This window comes from Suncus etruscus, chromosome X (assembly GCF_024139225.1).
Source record: "Suncus etruscus isolate mSunEtr1 chromosome X, mSunEtr1.pri.cur, whole genome shotgun sequence".
In the NCBI taxonomy this organism is placed as follows: Eukaryota; Metazoa; Chordata; class Mammalia; order Eulipotyphla; family Soricidae; genus Suncus; species Suncus etruscus.
The window spans coordinates 1,583,285-1,600,542 of NC_064868.1; the positions used below are offsets into that span (position 1 = coordinate 1,583,285).

The window sequence follows — 17,258 nt, forward strand, 5'->3', positions numbered from 1 at the left end:
GCCACAGGCCCCCTGGGCTGAACTCCTAGTCCAGGGGACCAAGATCCCCCCGAACCTGGTGGGTCTTCAGGGCCACGCCTGGTTAATCGGGCCCTGGGGGGGAGTGGGGAGAAATCCCTTCCTATGCATCCAAAAAACTACAGGGGCAGGGCTGGGCTCAGAGCACTCGCATGCCAGGATTTCTGGGTCTTTGCCTGGTATGTTGGGGGGCTCTGGGCAGGACAGCTAGCCACAGGCCCCCTGGGCTGAACTCCTAGTCCAGGGGACCAAGATCCCCCCGAACCTGGTGGGTCTTCAGGGCCACGCCTGGTTAATCGGGCCCTGGGGGGGAGTGGGGAGAAATCCCTTCCTATGCATCCAAAAACTACAGGGGCAGGGCTGGGCTCAGAGCACTTGCATGCCAGGATTTCTGGGTCTTTGCCTGGTATGTTGGGGGGCTCTGGGCAGGACAGCTAGCCACAGGCCCCCTGGGCTGAACTCCTAGTCCAGGGGACCAAGATCCCCCCGAACCTGGTGGGTCTTCAGGGCCACGCCTGGTTAATCGGGCCCTGGGGGGGAGTGGGGAGAAATCCCTTCCTATGCATCCAAAAACTACAGGGGCAGGGCTGGGCTCAGAGCACTCGCATGCCAGGATTTCTGGGTCTTTGCCTGGTATGTTGGGGGGCTCTGGGCAGGACAGCTAGCCACAGGCCCCCTGGGCTGAACTCCTAGTCCAGGGGACCAAGATCCCCCCGAACCTGGTGGGTCTTCAGGGCCACGCCTGGTTAATCGGGCCCTGGGGGGGAGTGGGGAGAAATCCCTTCCTATGCATCCAAAAACTACAGGGGCAGGGCTGGGCTCAGAGCACTCACATGCCAGGATTTCTGGGTCTTTGCCTGGTATTTTGGGGGGCTCTGGGCAGGACAGCTAGCCACAGGCCCCCTGGGCTGAACTCCTAGTCCAGGGGACCAAGATCCCCCCGAACCTGGTGGGTCTTCAGGGCCACGCCTGGTTAATCGGGCCCTGGGGGGGAGGGGGGAGAAATCCCTTCCTATGCATCCAAAAACTACAGGGGCAGGGCTGGGCTCAGAGCACTCGCATGCCAGGATTTCTGGGTCTTTGCCTGGTATGTAGGGGGCTCTGGGCAGGACAGCTAGCCACAGGCCCCCTGGGCTGAACTAGTCCAGGGGAACAAGATCCCCCCAAACCTGGTGGGTCTTCAGGGCCACGCCTGGTTAATCGGGCCCTGGGGGGGAGTGGGGAGAAATCCCTTCCTATGCATCCAAAAACTACAGGGGCAGGGCTGGGCTCAGAGCACTCGCATGCCAGGATTTCTGGGTCTTTGCCTGGTATGTTGGGGGGCTCTGGGCAGGACAGCTAGCCACAGGCCCCCTGGGCTGAACTAGTCCAGGGGACCAAGATCCCCCCAAACCTGGTGGGTCTTCAGGGCCACGCCTGATTAATCGGGCCCTGGGGGGGAGTGGGGAGAAATCCCTTCCTATGCATCCAAAACCTACAGGGGCAGGGCTGGGCTCAGAGCACTCGCATGCCAGGATTTCTGGGTCTTTGCCTGGTATGTTGGGGGGCTCTGGGCAGGACAGCTAGCCACAGGCCCCCTGGGCTGAACTCCTGGTCCAGGGGACCAAGATCCCCCCGAACCTGTTGGGTCTTCAGGGCCACGCCTGGTTAATCGGGCCCTGGGGGGGAGTGGGGAGAAATCCCTTCCTATGCATCCAAAAACTACAGGGGCAGGGCTGGGCTCAGAGCACTCACATGCCAGGATTTCTGGGTCTTTGCCTGGTATGTTGGGGGGCTCTGGGCAGGACAGCTAGCCACAGGCCCCCTGGGCTGAACTCCTAGTCCAGGGGACCAAGATCCCCCCGAACCTGGTGGGTCTTCAGGGCCACGCCTGGTTAATCGGGCCCTGGCGGGGAGTGGGGAGAAATCCCTTCCTATGCATCCAAAAACTACAGGGGCAGGGCTGGGCTCAGAGCACTCGCATGCCAGGATTTCTGGGTCTTTGCCTGGTATGTTGGGGGGCTCTGGGCAGGACAGCTAGCCACAGGCCCCCTGGGCTGAACTCCTAGTCCAGGGGACCAAGATCCCCCCGAACCTGGTGGGTCTTCAGGGCCACGCCTGGTTAATCGGGCCCTGGGGGGGAGTGGGGAGAAATCCCTTCCTATGCATCCAAAAACTACAGGGGCAGGGCTGGGCTCAGAGCACTCGCATGCCAGGATTTCTGGGTCTTTGCCTGGTATGTTGGGGGGCTCTGGGCAGGACAGCTAGCCACAGGCCCCCTGGGCTGAACTCCTAGTCCAGGGGACCAAGATCCCCCCGAACCTGGTGGGTCTTCAGGGCCACGCCTGGTTAATCGGGCCCTGGGGGGGAGTGGGGAGAAATCCCTTCCTATGCATCCAAAAACTACAGGGGCAGGGCTGGGCTCAGAGCACTTGCATGCCAGGATTTCTGGGTCTTTGCCTGGTATGTTGGGGGGCTCTGGGCAGGACAGCTAGCCACAGGCCCCCTGGGCTGAACTCCTAGTCCAGGGGACCAAGATCCCCCCGAACCTGGTGGGTCTTCAGGGCCACGCCTGGTTAATCGGGCCCTGGGGGGGAGTGGGGAGAAATCCCTTCCTATGCATCCAAAAACTACAGGGGCAGGGCTGGGCTCAGAGCACTCGCATGCCAGGATTTCTGGGTCTTTGCCTGGTATGTTGGGGGGCTCTGGGCAGGACAGCTAGCCACAGCCCCCCTGGGCTGAACTCCTAGTCCAGGGGACCAAGATCCCCCCGAACCTGGTGGGTCTTCAGGGCCACGCCTGGTTAATCGGGCCCTGGGGGGGAGTGGGGAGAAATCCCTTCCTATGCATCCAAAAACTACAGGGGCAGGGCTGGGCTCAGAGCACTCGCATGCCAGGATTTCTGGGTCTTTGCCTGGTATGTTGGGGGGCTCTGGGCAGGACAGCTAGCCACAGGCCCCCTGGGCTGAACTCCTAATCCAGGGGACCAAGATCCCCCCGAACCTGGTGGGTCTTCAGGGCCACGCCTGGTTAATCGGGCCCTGGGGGGGAGTGGGGAGAAATCCCTTCCTATGCATCCAAAAACTACAGGGGCAGGGCTGGGCTCAGAGCACTCACATGCCAGGATTTCTGGGTCTTTGCCTGGTATGTTGGGGGGCTCTGGGCAGGACAGCTAGCCACAGGCCCCCTGGGCTGAACTCCTAGTCCAGGGGACCAAGATCCCCCCGAACCTGGTGGGTCTTCAGGGCCACGCCTGGTTAATCGGGCCCTGGTGGGGAGTGGGGAGTAATCCCTTCCTATGCATCCAAAAACTACAGAATCGCGCGGGGGTAGCGCCCCCGCGCGTACTTCATATATTAAGAGTATTCCTTACTGTTATGTTACGTTTTACATATCCAGAATCTTTATTTTGTATTGTGCCCTTTCCACATCCCTACAAAGCTCTTTTTTATTCCTTTACTCTCTATCCCCCCCAAACATCTCTAATCTACATTACTCTTTTTAATCAGTGGTGTACAAGCCTTATCACAGACCAAAGCCTGTATTGTGTGTAACAACCCCAAACTGTTTCAAGATACATAAAATGGACACGTATTTCTTTAGAATATTTTATGTTTTTTCTCTGACAGCTATAATTCTTACTAAATGTTGTCTTATATAGTGACGATTCTAACCACTTTTCATCTTCTCTTTTTGAGCTGTTTAACAAGGAATCTTAGAGAAAGAGTCCTCCAGATTAATGCTTATGATTGAACCATAATTGTTCTTATCACTCCCATATGCTCCAAGAACACCACGTGGCGTTGCTCCTTTTTTGCATAGGCACATTAAAATGGGCAAATAGTATACATATAAATAAGATCCTATCTAATAGAGATTGGTACAGACAAATCTTATAGTGCAAAGGGACCTAACACCCTGAACATCGACATAACGACCTGGCACAGACCTCAGAAGAAAGGGCATTTCCCTGAACCAGGGAAGCCATCCACAAAACATCCAGCCTGGTCTATAGCATCACCTGGAAGCAATCCTCTACCAAGGAAGACTCTACACTGCTCAGACATTGTCCTGCTCAAAAGAGACTTCCATTAACACTGAGAAGACTTAACAACAACAACGACTTGCTTACAGGACAGGGCTCCCTGCATTGCCCTTTGATTGTGAGGTGAAACCGGAGGACGCTCCACATCCTGACTTCAATGTTGGATATACAGATACCAGGATCTCTAATACAGAAGCTTGATACCAACAACAGAGACTGTGTGAAAAATATAAGTGTGCTGGCACTACAGACAATGTCTTGGATTGATGTTGGATATACAGATTCCAGGATCGTTAATACAGAAGCTTGATACCAACAACAGAGACTGTGTGAAAAATATAAGTGTGTTGGCACTACAGACAATGTCTTGGATTGGACGATCTAGCGTGCCTGGAGCCTAGAGTTGGTCTTGTGCCAGGAAACTTCAGGGGTCGGGTCTTTTTGTATTTAGGCCAAGGTTATTTCTTTCCATGTCCCTCATATTTTGGTGGGCCTATGCAAAGAACAATCGCCACTCTAACACCATTTTTACTGTGCTCCTTTGACTCTAATCCTTAAAAAGAACCCAGTTAAGATTTGAGGATAACTTAAGCTAATATGCATGAATATGGAAATGTAAAAAAATGCTATGCCTGTAATGTTTAAGGAGTTATGTAAGTTTTATGGCTTTAGATTGCCTTGTGTGCTGTTAAGAAATATTATAGTGTGTTACAATCTTAATGTTCTTTGGATGAAATTTCAAAGTTGGGATATCAGCAAGGGGACTTCTGAGAATTATGTTATGTATTGTCCTTCCACTGTAACTTTACCTTGTCCTCCTTCTTTGCATCCTTGTTCTCATAATTAAAAATAAAAATTAAAAAAAAAAAAACAAAAAAAAAACCATTTACCTTTCATCATGAAGAGTTTCTAGAAATGTAAAGTATGTTATTTCTCTTTATCAACAATTGTGCTTATATAAAATGTATCTAGACTGTTTAATGACATCATTGGGGGACTATGAAAAGGGGTAATAGTCATTCTTGTGATCTTACTGTAGGCTTCAAAAGTGCCAGAAATGAATTAATATGGAGTCACATAGTCAATTATCTCTGTAACTGTGGACTATGCACATATTATTTCACCACTAAAATGGAAAATTAACCAAGTATATATTGAAATAATAAACTCATTTTCTCTTTTCCCTTGGTCCTTATTTTCTGGACTATTTAGGAAAATGTCAATTCTTAAGAGTAAAGCAAAGTGGGCATCAATCCAAAGGGATTAAATTTAGTTCCTGTGGATCTCTTCCTACCATAAAGTGTCCTCAGGTTAGTTAACTAAATTAATTGACCATACAGTTATGAAAAACAATTCTCGAAGGAACTAGTAGTGAACAGCTGGTGTGCTATGCTTACTTGTCTCACCTAGGCTTATTATTTGCATTATAGGTAGGCTTATGAATAAGAAACCAGTCTGTCCATCAGTTACTGGCATTTCTTTCATTTATTGAAACATTTCACTTATTGTGAACAATAAGAGTTCAATAAGAGTGTTCACACAGAAAGTAAGCTGTGGATACTTACACAAACACACATATACCCTAAACTCGACATAGTTATTTTTCTCTCTGCATGTGTGTGTGTTTGTGTGTATGTGTGTGTGTGTGTGTATGCACACAGAGAAAAGGGGGTTGGTTGGGAGATAGTTTCAGTTTCCATGGAAATGGGCTAAATAAGGACTTTAGCAGAGAAGAGTATAAGTGTAACGTCTTTGCTAATCTCAAATGAAAACTATTGAGACTGAATCTGAAATAATTTCAGCCCTTTATATTATGAGATCAGTATTGCAGTTTGATACCTGTAACAAAATAAAATTGGATTCAAACTTACTTTGACTTGATAATCATGCTTAGTTCAATTAGTTCTGTGAAAGAAACTAAAATCAAAACCTACCTACATCTCTCTGCATTTGATTTGATGTGCATGTTTAGATAGATATATAAATACGTAACTTTCCATTTTCCTCTCAGAATTTACTCCTCTTTCCAAAAAGGTGTTGGCCTGCAACTAATAAATGGAACATTTCCTCTCTCCTCTACTTAAAGTGTTCTGTGGAGTACAATATAATTTTAGAAGACAACAGCCAAATGCATTTTTCTTAAGTAAGGCATGTAGGTACATAAAGTGCTTTCTACTTCCTACAATTTTTTTGTGATAGTATATTAAACTGAACCAGGATATAGGTTTTTCTTTTCTTCTTACAGAGATGAAACATTTCCCCATTGAGTTGAAGGATGCATTATATGCCACATATTTTTTAAAGATTTATACGATGCTATACAATCACAAACTCCAAACCTCTGTCTGTATGGCATATAATCATATAAATTATTTGTTTTGTTTTTGTTTTGGGGCCACACCCAGTGAAGCTCAGGGGTACTCCTGGCTATGCACTCAGAAATTGCTCCTGGCTCAGGGGATCATATGGGACTCCAGGGATTGAACCCAGGTCTGTCCTGGGCAACCGCAAACGCCCTACCATTGTGCTATCACTCCAGCCCCATATAAATAATTTTTGATTGCTCTTCTGGAAAAAATGGTTATCAAGGAAAAACACAATAATACTTGCATTTGAAGACATTATTGTATTCTATAACCAATGCTATTTCACTTTATTGTGTTTCTATCAGAGCATTAGACAGTTCTATGGCCAAAAAAGCAAAAGTTTAAAATATCATATCTGGATATAAGATATCAAGATAGAACATGATGTTTCATTGAAAGATGGAGTTTTAATATAAAAGGTAGTCAAGTAAGAAATATTTATCATGAACAATTTTCCAGCATCAATGTGCTAAATGAGTTTGGGGTTTCTACCGTCTATAAATTCTATTTGCTAGTCTGAAATATGGTCCTGGCGAAAGCTGGTCAGATGGAGAGGAACTGTGGAATTGCCAATCATCAGTGGGATGGTTTTCCCTGCTGATTTTGTTTTTGTGTAGGCATGAGATGACGTAAATACATATTTTAGGTGTTAGAGAAGCTCAATGGGTGAAATACAGAGCATGTCTCTTACTGAAGAAGCTGGACACTTTCTAGTAATAAATTTTTATTATAATATTGAAAATGTCTCTTGACTTTAGGCAAAAGATGTCTTTTGTTATACTTCTTGAGAGAAATGTGTTTTAAATTGAAAGGAAATTTTTCTGGGCAGATAGTTTCTTTTACCTGAGCAGGTGCTGCCTGTGTATGACTCATTCGCTGCAGAGCTTGGGGTGAAGCTCTGGTATTTTTCCTCTTTAATGCATCTGTCTTAAAACTCACCATGGTGAGTTAATTGTATCCTGATATTTGGATATTTTTTTCTCATTTAGAAACAATTTTTTCCTCTCAGAAATGCCTACATATTTAGTATAAAGAAACCCAACGAAACTTAAGAAACACCACCACCTGGGGGCTCCTGTGAAGAAACAGATTTTAAAGTTTCTGAGAGCTACATTAGTGTTTAATCTGATTGGCAACATATGATCCCATGACAAGTTGCTATATAGAGAACTTTTACATTTATTATTATTTATATCAAACTTTACAAAATAATAGTATTTTCAGGAACTTTTATTCAGTTGGGAGTTTTTAATTAATATTTTTATCGAATAACTGTTAACTGAGTGCATTTTCAGGAACTTTTGTTGGTGATGCAATATAACAACCAGTTTTATATGGCTAGGAAGATAGCTCAGAGATCACGGGCATGCGTGCCAGAGCCTGAATTCAAATCGTAGCACCGCAGTGTTCCTGGGCACCACTAGAGTGTTCCTAGTGGTCCCAAGCATCATAGGTCCTGAGCAGCTCTGCTTCCTTGGTCTTAGCATTGAGTCACCTGCTCTAGTTTCAATGAGAATGGCCCATGAACCCATTGAGCACTCCTTAGGAGCACTTCCAACACAATCAAAACCAAACTTGTTTATCAAGGATGTAGTTTTTTTGAAAGATTCACTAAATGTTTGATATAGACTCTTCTCCTTTGGTATAGACCCTCCAAAATCAGACTTAGAAAAAAATTTTTATGATTACTTTGTCTTCAATAATTATTATCAGGCATTATCATTGATGTTAAAAAAAAGCAATTGTTGGGTCAGAGAGAAATTTCAGGTTTGTGCAAACAAACCCAATTTGATTCCTAGTATCAACTAAATGGTCTCTGCATTGCTGGATGCAGTCCTGGAAGTACTCTTTTTTGGACCTTTCTATTGACCAAGAACCACCAGGTGGATGGAATCCATGGACCTCCTGAGCACTGAATAGGCGACCCCCTCAACCTCAACAGTAAAAACTAAGTGTGTTGGCAACTTAGACCTATATTTTATAGCTTTGAAATATGTTCACATTTTCTGAAATGAGAGAAATTTTACAAAGGAATTATTAAACTCAAATTGAAATGTTCTTTTTGAGGGCCTACTATTGAACAGTTCTGTCTAAGCTAAAAGGTGGGTGCTTGAATATTAGAGTCCTGGACAAGGTCATGATTAGAGCTTGAGTATGATCTCACTCAGCTACTAAAATGAATTATAGGTTTGGGAATTCCAAAAACCTGGGGCCCTTTAATTTTATATGAAATAGTTTTGATTCCATGTTTATTTTATAAAGTTCCTAAACAACTGCTTTATTTTCAGCCATCCTCCACAAATGTGATTAGTTTCAGCTTCACAATAATTACTTTTTTCTGTCACACTCTTTAAATAATTACTTTTTCTGTCACAGTCTTTAAATTTTAGAGAGTACACTAGTGCATCTCTCATCACTGTTATCTCCCTCAAATACATATTTATGTGAGAGTGAGATAGAGCAGAGATTATTATGCTTTATTTTTTTTTCATTTTTCCCAAACTGATTTTCCTATCACCAGGCTTCTCCAGGTGGTATCTGACCTTGAGTTGGATGCAAGGTATTTGCTTCCCCATCAAACTATTCCTAGGAGTAAAATGGAAAATGTCCACTTTTTCTGAGAGTTGGCATGAACGACTACCTCACATCACTGTCCTCCCTCTTTTCCACTTACTTTTCCAGTATCTGGTTTGAAAAGTAAAATTTAATGTATATATATATATATATATATATATATATGTGTGTGTGTGTGTGTGTGTGTGTGTGTGTGTATTCACTATCTCAAACATCAGTGAGGTTTTAGGTGGTTCATATTCTTTCCTATGACTTTAAAAGTTCCATCTAATGCTCAAACCATGTATGTATGATAACTTGTTTGAATTTTCCCTAAGGATATGCCTTGAATGGGTAATGAAAATGGACCAAGTCTTTGTCATTTGTAGACATTAATTAAAATACTTTGTAGATCTCAATGAACTAAGCTTTTAAACATCAGATCAGATTCTACAAAGTAGTACTACTAATCTCATTAGAAGTCTTCCCTTTTTGGTTTGGTTTGGGGCCATATTTAGCAGTGCTCAGGGTTACACCTGGAGTGCTCAAGGGACTATATGGGATGCTGGGAATTGAACCCAGGTCTCCCACTTGCAATGCAAGGGCCCTACTTGCTGTGCTATCATTCTGGCCCTGTCAATTAGTTCTGACAAACATAAACATTTATGTATTTACCATTCCATTGGAGAAATAGAATTTTGTTTTCCAAAATGTACTCTCATAATTTAGTATTCAGCTCTCCACCCTCCTGGTCCTAGTCAGCCACAAATTTGCTTTCTTTTATTGCAGATTAATTTTGTTTGTTCTTCAATATTTTATCAGGGAATAATGGTGTCTGTACTTCTCTGTTTCATCAACATTTTGAGACAGTCATGTTATTATGCATATCACTAGTTCTTTTTATATTGAAAAAAAAAGAAGTCTTCCCTTGGGGGCCAGAACAGTGGCAAAAGTGGTAGGGCATTTGCCTTGCACATGCTAACACAGGACGGACTGCGGTTCGATCCCCCAGCGTCCCATATGGCCGCCCAAGCCAGTAGCAATTTCTTTTTTTATTTTATTTTATTTATTTATTTTAATTTTTATTGTGGTCTAAGTGAATTACAATTCTTTCACAGTAGTATTTGAGGCATTTAGTGACAATAAGTGAGGGGCATTCCCACCATCAGTGTTGTCCTCCCTCCACCCCTGTTCCCAGCATGCATCCCACATCTCCCTCCTTTAACCCAGTAATGCTAGTGCAACTGTTCCCCTCTTGTACAGCTTGTTGTAGATTGGGTATTGATTTTGTTGTCGTTGACTTCAGATTTGGTATTCATGTCTGATCAGTTTTTATTTCCACCAAATGAGCATTCAACTGTCTGGCCTTAGTACCATCAGGGGGAAAATAAGGAAAAAGAAAAAATGGCAAAAATAAAAGAGAAAAACTAGGAGTTTGTCTAGGTGTTATAAATATACATTTAGCAGAAGGATAGGAAAAAAGAAGAAAAAGGTAGTAAAACAAGACCAACCAGAAACAAAAACAGTAAGGGAGTATCAACAAGATTACAAAAAGAGGGGTCAGAGAGATAGCATGGAGAATAGGTGGTTACCTTGTGTGTAGAAGGTTGTTGGTTCGAATCCTGCCATCCCATATGGCCCCCCGAGCCTGCCAAGAGCTATTTCTGAGCCGGGAGCCAGGAGTGACCCCTGAGCTGTGCTGGGCGTGACCTCCCCAAAAGAAAAAGATCACAAAAGAATAAACACAGAATAAGCCAAAAACCAAAACCATCATCTACAGGAAAAGAAAAAAAAGAAAAGGAAAAAGAGAAAAAAAAAAAAAAACAGACCAGCAAAGTCTAAAAAAAGGGTTGTATTTATTCTTTTTCATTTTTTGTTTGTTTGTTTGTTTTTGCATAGGCTTGCTAAATATAGGGAAAATTACAGTGGGAATTCCCTTGGCCTAAGAAATACAGAGTTTTTCTGCCCTTAAAGCATACTGCCATGGGAACACCTACTGGCTCCATGCTCACTCAATTGCACATCCCAAGGTCTTTTTTATGGTGCCAGGAAACTTTCCACTCAGATGTGTATGGTTATATCCCACCTCTGTAGCTGGAGATCTTGTTATTAGTGTAGGTCATAGGGTGAGCCAGGAGCAATTTCTGAGTGCATATCCAGGAGTAACCCTGAGAGTCACCGGGTGTGGCCCAAAAACAAACAAAAAAAAAAGAAGTCTTCCCTTGTCCTGACTTATGTAAATAGTGCTGATTAACTACTACTGCCTCTTTTGTGCTTCAGGAAAGTACAAGCAGAGATTCACCACTACCAGCCCCCCCCCCCCAAGAAGCTTGCACTTAGGACAACCAGGCTCATTCCATTGTGCCTCATTATACCAGAAGCATGTACCATTACCATTAAGTACAAATGAGTTCACTTATTCTCTATTTCTTCAATGAATACTCTAGCCTATAGGTAGGAATTAAAATAAATGAGCTTCTGTTTGAATATAACTATGTGCAAGATGTATTTCTACTCATTATAATCATGTATATTATCCCTGTGGCCATGATTTTCTATTTACCCACTTTTACCTATAACCATGAGTATTATCGAGATGTATGAGACACCCATTTGATTGTCAGCTGATGCATATATCATCTAAGTATGGGGCTCACCTGGTGTCAGACCTTCCAAAAATCTTGGAATCACCATAGTCTTGTCTAACATGAAAATAGGCTAGTGCCTTGATTCCTGTACAGGGTCCACTAACATAAGATGGCCTTTCTGTCTGCTTGTTCTTTGTGTGGATGTGGGTGAATGACAGGGCAGGTGTGGTAGTAGTGGTTACTGTAATTTAGGCTGTTAATACCTGTTGCAGCACGAAAATATGTTCACAGCCTGACATTCCTCCTCCGAGAACACAATATCAGTGGGTCCTTTCCCAGTCTTGTCCTGGAGATTGTTCAGCTGGTTTTGGAACATAATTTGGTGTTAAAATATATTAGAAGAAATGGACAAATCACAGATACATGAATGAAATTAGGCACTAGGTTGGGAGGAGCAGACTGATGTTTGGAAGAAGTTTTGACTCCTTGGAGAAGAGTTGTTGAGAAATTCTTGAACGCCTCGGCCAAAATGAGGACACCAGGATCACATTCCCAATGAGGTCTTTATTAGGACAGTGGTTCTTTACCCTTTGGGGACACAGACCTCTTTTGGAATTTGATGACAACTATGAAATCTCTTTAGGAAAATGTACATATTGAACATATACACAAATATTTTATTTTAGGTATGTCAGAGTTCCACATTCCCACCAACTAATTCATGCCCCCAGCAGATTAAGATCCCATAATTTAGATACATAGAATTTGGCAGTCAAGTGACAGAATGGAGAAAGAATTGTGTCTGGGAATTAGGAGACTTGAGTTATATAGTCTCTGTTTCCTTTAACTTGCTCTGTGCATGCAATATCACTTCACCCATTTCAGTTTTTTTATGTCAAAAAAGAAGTGAGGTAAGCGTAGTTTTATCCAAAGACTTCATTTGGTGTCAACATTCTGGAGGGGAAAGAGGCTGGTACATTCCACACAAATGTTGATATTTTCACTAAGGTTTATTCTGTGCCTTGTTTGCCTCCTTGGTACACATTACTTTCTCTGTACTTTAAAAAGAACCTCCCTTTCCCCACTCAGTAGACTCCTTTGAACCCTTGATTTGATTTTTTTTACAAAAAAACGTACACAGGCCATAGCTATCTGGTTGCTTCACATTCTTTTCCCTGGCAGTGCCCTCAGAGATATCAAACAGATCACCTGGCACAAGCAGGACAGCTGAGAGGTGGACTAGGGAGGATACCCCAGCACTGCCTCTTCATACAAACATTTTTTTCTGAATAATTAATCTTCCTCTCTGCTTTCTTTTGGACTGGCACAAGACAGAAACAAACAGTTGTAACCACCATAAGAAGAAACTATGCAATGTCCTGGCTGCAGCCATCGTTGGTTCTTTGCCATAATCCAGTAGTACTAATTTAATCCTTCCCTTTGTATTGTAGCCTCCCGTGCTTAAAAAAATAGAAACTTTGTTTTAAATACCTGTAGGTTTTAAGTAGCACAAAGTTAAAAACAAATTACTCAGAGGGAGTGTGTCAAATGTCGTCAGACAAGCTGGACATTATATTTAAATAGTAAGTGGCTTTCCCTCCATGCCCTCATCCCCAAAGTGCCTTTATCTCATTGTTTCAAAAATTACAGTCCAAATCAATATTCAGAGTTTGTGCTTTCTTTACAATTGCCCCACTAAAGAGTGATATAACTGAATTCTGAATGTCATAAAATAACTATCACTGTTCACAGTATCATTATATATATGTATATATATATATATATATATATATATATATATATATCCCTAATCCTGTGCCCAATTGTACAAAGGCCAACTTTGTGGTAGCTCTGCATCCTGAATCCTAGTGCTGCATCCTGAACCCTATATGTGATAGACAAATTACAAATTATAAGAACTTGAGTTACTTTTCTGTATCACTAGTGCTTTCCAGACATCTCACTTAATCCTCATAGCCATATATATGCAACAACACTCAAATGTAAGATCTCTAAGGGAAGATATTTTAAGAGCCCTGATTCACATACTGCTCCCTATCTCCAAACTCAAAACAATATCTGAGTGATATCAGGTATTCATAAGGATTCACCGAATTTACTGATAGCTATAGCATACCCCTGTTTTATGAATGAGAAAATAGGGCCACAGAAATCAAACACTACCACAGGCTGCAAGTGAATATCATCGATATGCAATGTTACCCTTTGTGTCCAAGAGCACCTGCCTTGAACCAGTCAGTTCTAAAGGTGGCTCTTAGCTCACTGCTCTGGAGATAGATGAAGCCATGTTTTGCTGCTTGGGCTAGAAGAAAGTGGTGTTATGGTCCCAGAATGCCACCTAGAACAACTGGATGATGCTTAGTTAAAATACAATGCTTTGTTTTGAGCAGCATACTGCATACATAAAATAGATATAGCCATAGAGGGTGGAATATGATTTCACTTCTGACTGAAAATTGAGGGGTAAACATGGTAGGAAACAAAACAGAAAGAAGATACAGACAAAAAACACCTCAAACTGAGCAAAAGTGAAATAAACTTTCCCCAAGCCCAACCAAAATAAACTACAGTTTATTATCCATCAGACTGGAGAGGCACACCCCCACCCCCAGTGGACAGACGTCTTCCTCCTAGCCTGAGAAGCACTTACGCTTCTTGGGCACTGCTGTAGGACTCACAGTCATCCCACTTTCAAGTATAATTTTCTTTCTTGGAAACAAAAGTTTCTTATGAATTTATATCTTTTGCTGAGTTTCATTTAGTGAGAGAATATTCTCTTAGTCTATGTCTTTGCCGCCCCCCCCCCCCCCGCCACTTTCTGAATGGTCAAGAAAACCCAAGCATCACAGGTATTTTTGTTGTTGTTGTTGACCAGGAAATATTTTTGATTAATAGAATATTTTCTTTGGTAAACGAAAACCAACTCAAAACCAACCAAATACGTTTCTTTGGTAAAGTGAGCATTAATGTCTTGGTTGGAATTAATTGAAAAATAATTTTGCAAGTGTTTTCTAGGATCATTTCTTTCCTCTTTATAGCAATTAAAAAGTGAAACTTCACGAAGTAACATCTTAAGTTTTATGGAGATGTGATTCTGAGTAACTTCTAAAGTATCTTCTCTAGATGGGGTTAAACATCAGAGCAATAATCAATAATCAGAGTTAACAAATAAATAATGATCTAACAATAAATTATAAATTTTAGCATGCAGAGTTCCCCAGTTAAAAAAGTCATTCCATAGGCAGAATTCCATAAATCTTGATTTCAAATGCTGAAAAGAGAAGTTGACAAGGTTGAAAATACCCTTCATTTAAAAATACAATATCCCCAGGAATACAGAGACTCATTCAAGTTGGAAAACTAATATCTGTCATAAAACAAAGTTCCACAATAAAGTCACTCTTGTTGACAAAACTGAACGATTAAAATGTCAACAAAATCCTTTTGATTGGTGTGTGTGTATTTATGTCGTATCAGTTTTGTGGAGTTGCTTTAACCAAAGGCATGCCACGTGACTGACACTAAATGGTTTATTTAGAATGCACTATTTAGAAAATTATTTAATAACATGACTTAAGAATAAAACCAATCTCCTCTTCAGCTGTTTTGTAAATATTAGCCTAGTTGTAGGCCCTTTCAAGAGAGATTTGATCGTAGATCTATTATGCGAACTTGCCCTTTTTCGAGGAATGTACTTGTCCTCATATTAAAGCTCATTATCTTCTAGTTGTGTGCAAAACATGTTGGTGTGATCATTTAGTGTGTCTGCAGGAGAGGCTGAACAAGTGTGGAATGCACTAACTACAATCTCCTGAACATGTGTTTAGAACTGTGTGGACAACAGTACATGAAATAGAAAGCACAGGTTTGAACTTGGTGTGGTTACATCTGAATCATTTACACATTTTTGATGATTGAAAAAAATGGCAAACCTATACCCCAAACATTAAAAAAATCTGCCTTGTGGTCAATAAAGTCTTAGGTTCTTTCCTTGCAAATGTACGTTGAAGGGAATAATAGCCCTCTTAGGAGAAAATCTAAAATTGGCCTGCCCATTCTTAGGCATGCTAAAGAAAGGGCCACTCTCCAGTGGTGTGACCCTGGGCGAGTCGCTTTATTCTCCTAGGTCTTGGTTTCCTCCTCTGTGAGAAGGAAAGTTGCACAGTATGTCCGCTAAAAGTCCAGAAAAGTAAGGTGCTTTTTGGGAAATGCTTACCATTACAGAGGTCTAAAGAAGCTACATCTCTAAAAGGGAAAAACACTGTAGACATTTGTCATAAACGTGACCAGGCCTTAGCTTCATTTTTATAGACCTATTAAAGAAAGGATCTGGGGCAATACACACAGTTTCTTCAGATCAAACCATTTATATTTAGATTCCATAGATACTGCAAGCCAAAAAGTTTAAACATCTAGGTGCATTAATGTATAGAAGGGCCGTGCAGTGATGTAGGCACCCAAAAAGGTGTGTGTGTGTGTGTGTGTGAGTGTGAGTGTGTGTGAGTGTGTGTATGAATACGTGGTGAATCAGGAAGATGAAAGTGCAGCCAGTGTTGCTGGAAAATTTGACTGTCATCATCTATTTGTGTTGGCCATTACATTTTTCAGTCCTTCCCTTCTATCTCATTTCAGCACTTTATCTCTCTGCTAGCACTTCTGTGAACTTTCTGAGTTTCAGGACTTACACTCACCAAAGAACTAATTTTATGCCTTAGAGTAGGCATATCTTTCCATAAAGGTAGACTGACAATATAGGTTGAATGCTATGTCAGGTAACCATTTCTGTATTCATTTCTCCTTTCTCAGCTCTGTATGGGCAGTTGTTCCTGGGCATCCATCCCTACTACACGTAGTAGGGTCACTATTCAAACAACTGCACCCACTGGCCATTTATTTTTTGTTACAATGGAGACTGTCTTTGGGTTCAAGAAGACACCTGCTTTTTTTTCCATCACACCAGGGTATGAGTTTGACTTTGTGGTTTGGAGTACTCAGAGCCTCTTGCTAAAAGCTGTAACTAATAGAACAATTAGTGACAAGTAACAAGACATTCCAAAATAAAATTGCCCCAATTATACAATACTGGAGCTGTCACTGGTTTAAACGTACATTAACCAAACCATATAAATGGTAATAGTATATTGATGGGGGACTATGACAAGTTCATTCTAGACAACAAAACTACCTCAGCTGGGTGAGTGTATGGGGTGACTGAATTTCAGCCCATGTGTGATGGCCACTCCAACATGTGCCTGTTTCTGAGGTTCTGACTTTCTTTCGATGACCAGAACTTCCACAAGCCTTGGATGTTGTGGAGTTAGATAAGGTAGCAAAGTCCTCAACCACAGACACTACCTGGAGCTATTGCTCCACAGAAATTCTAGAAACCTTATAGTGTGAACAATGCTTAAAGCTATTTCTGCCTTGAGAGCTGGCCCTTCAATCAGTAGGTTTTTGTCACAATACCAGCAACATCTACAGTGTGAATTAAATAGAGTTCTGCTTGCTAATATGCTTTCTTCTATTTGATCTTAAGTGTCCTAGGGTTGGTGTGTGTGTGTTTGTGTGTACATGTGTGTTATTTTTTCTGATAACAACCCTTTTATTTTAAAGATTGAAATTTTGCAATGCCCATTTTCCCCCTTGTTCTTTACTTTTTTGGCAATGCTTGCTTCTTGTCCTTAATGA

At 42.1% G+C, this 17,258-nt stretch overlaps 1 protein-coding gene across 1 annotated transcript in view; it reads right to left on the minus strand.

Moving 5' to 3' along the window:
- The window catches only part of LOC125999385 (dual specificity tyrosine-phosphorylation-regulated kinase 3-like), a 44,927-nt gene extending 37,577 nt beyond the window's left edge, over positions 1-7,350 (minus strand). The window contains exon 1 of the mRNA XM_049767441.1: positions 7,252-7,350. Within this exon, the coding sequence (XP_049623398.1) occupies positions 7,252-7,350 (99 nt within the window). The remainder of the gene's footprint in view (positions 1-7,251) is intronic.
- Positions 7,351-17,258: the final 9,908 nt, after the last annotated feature.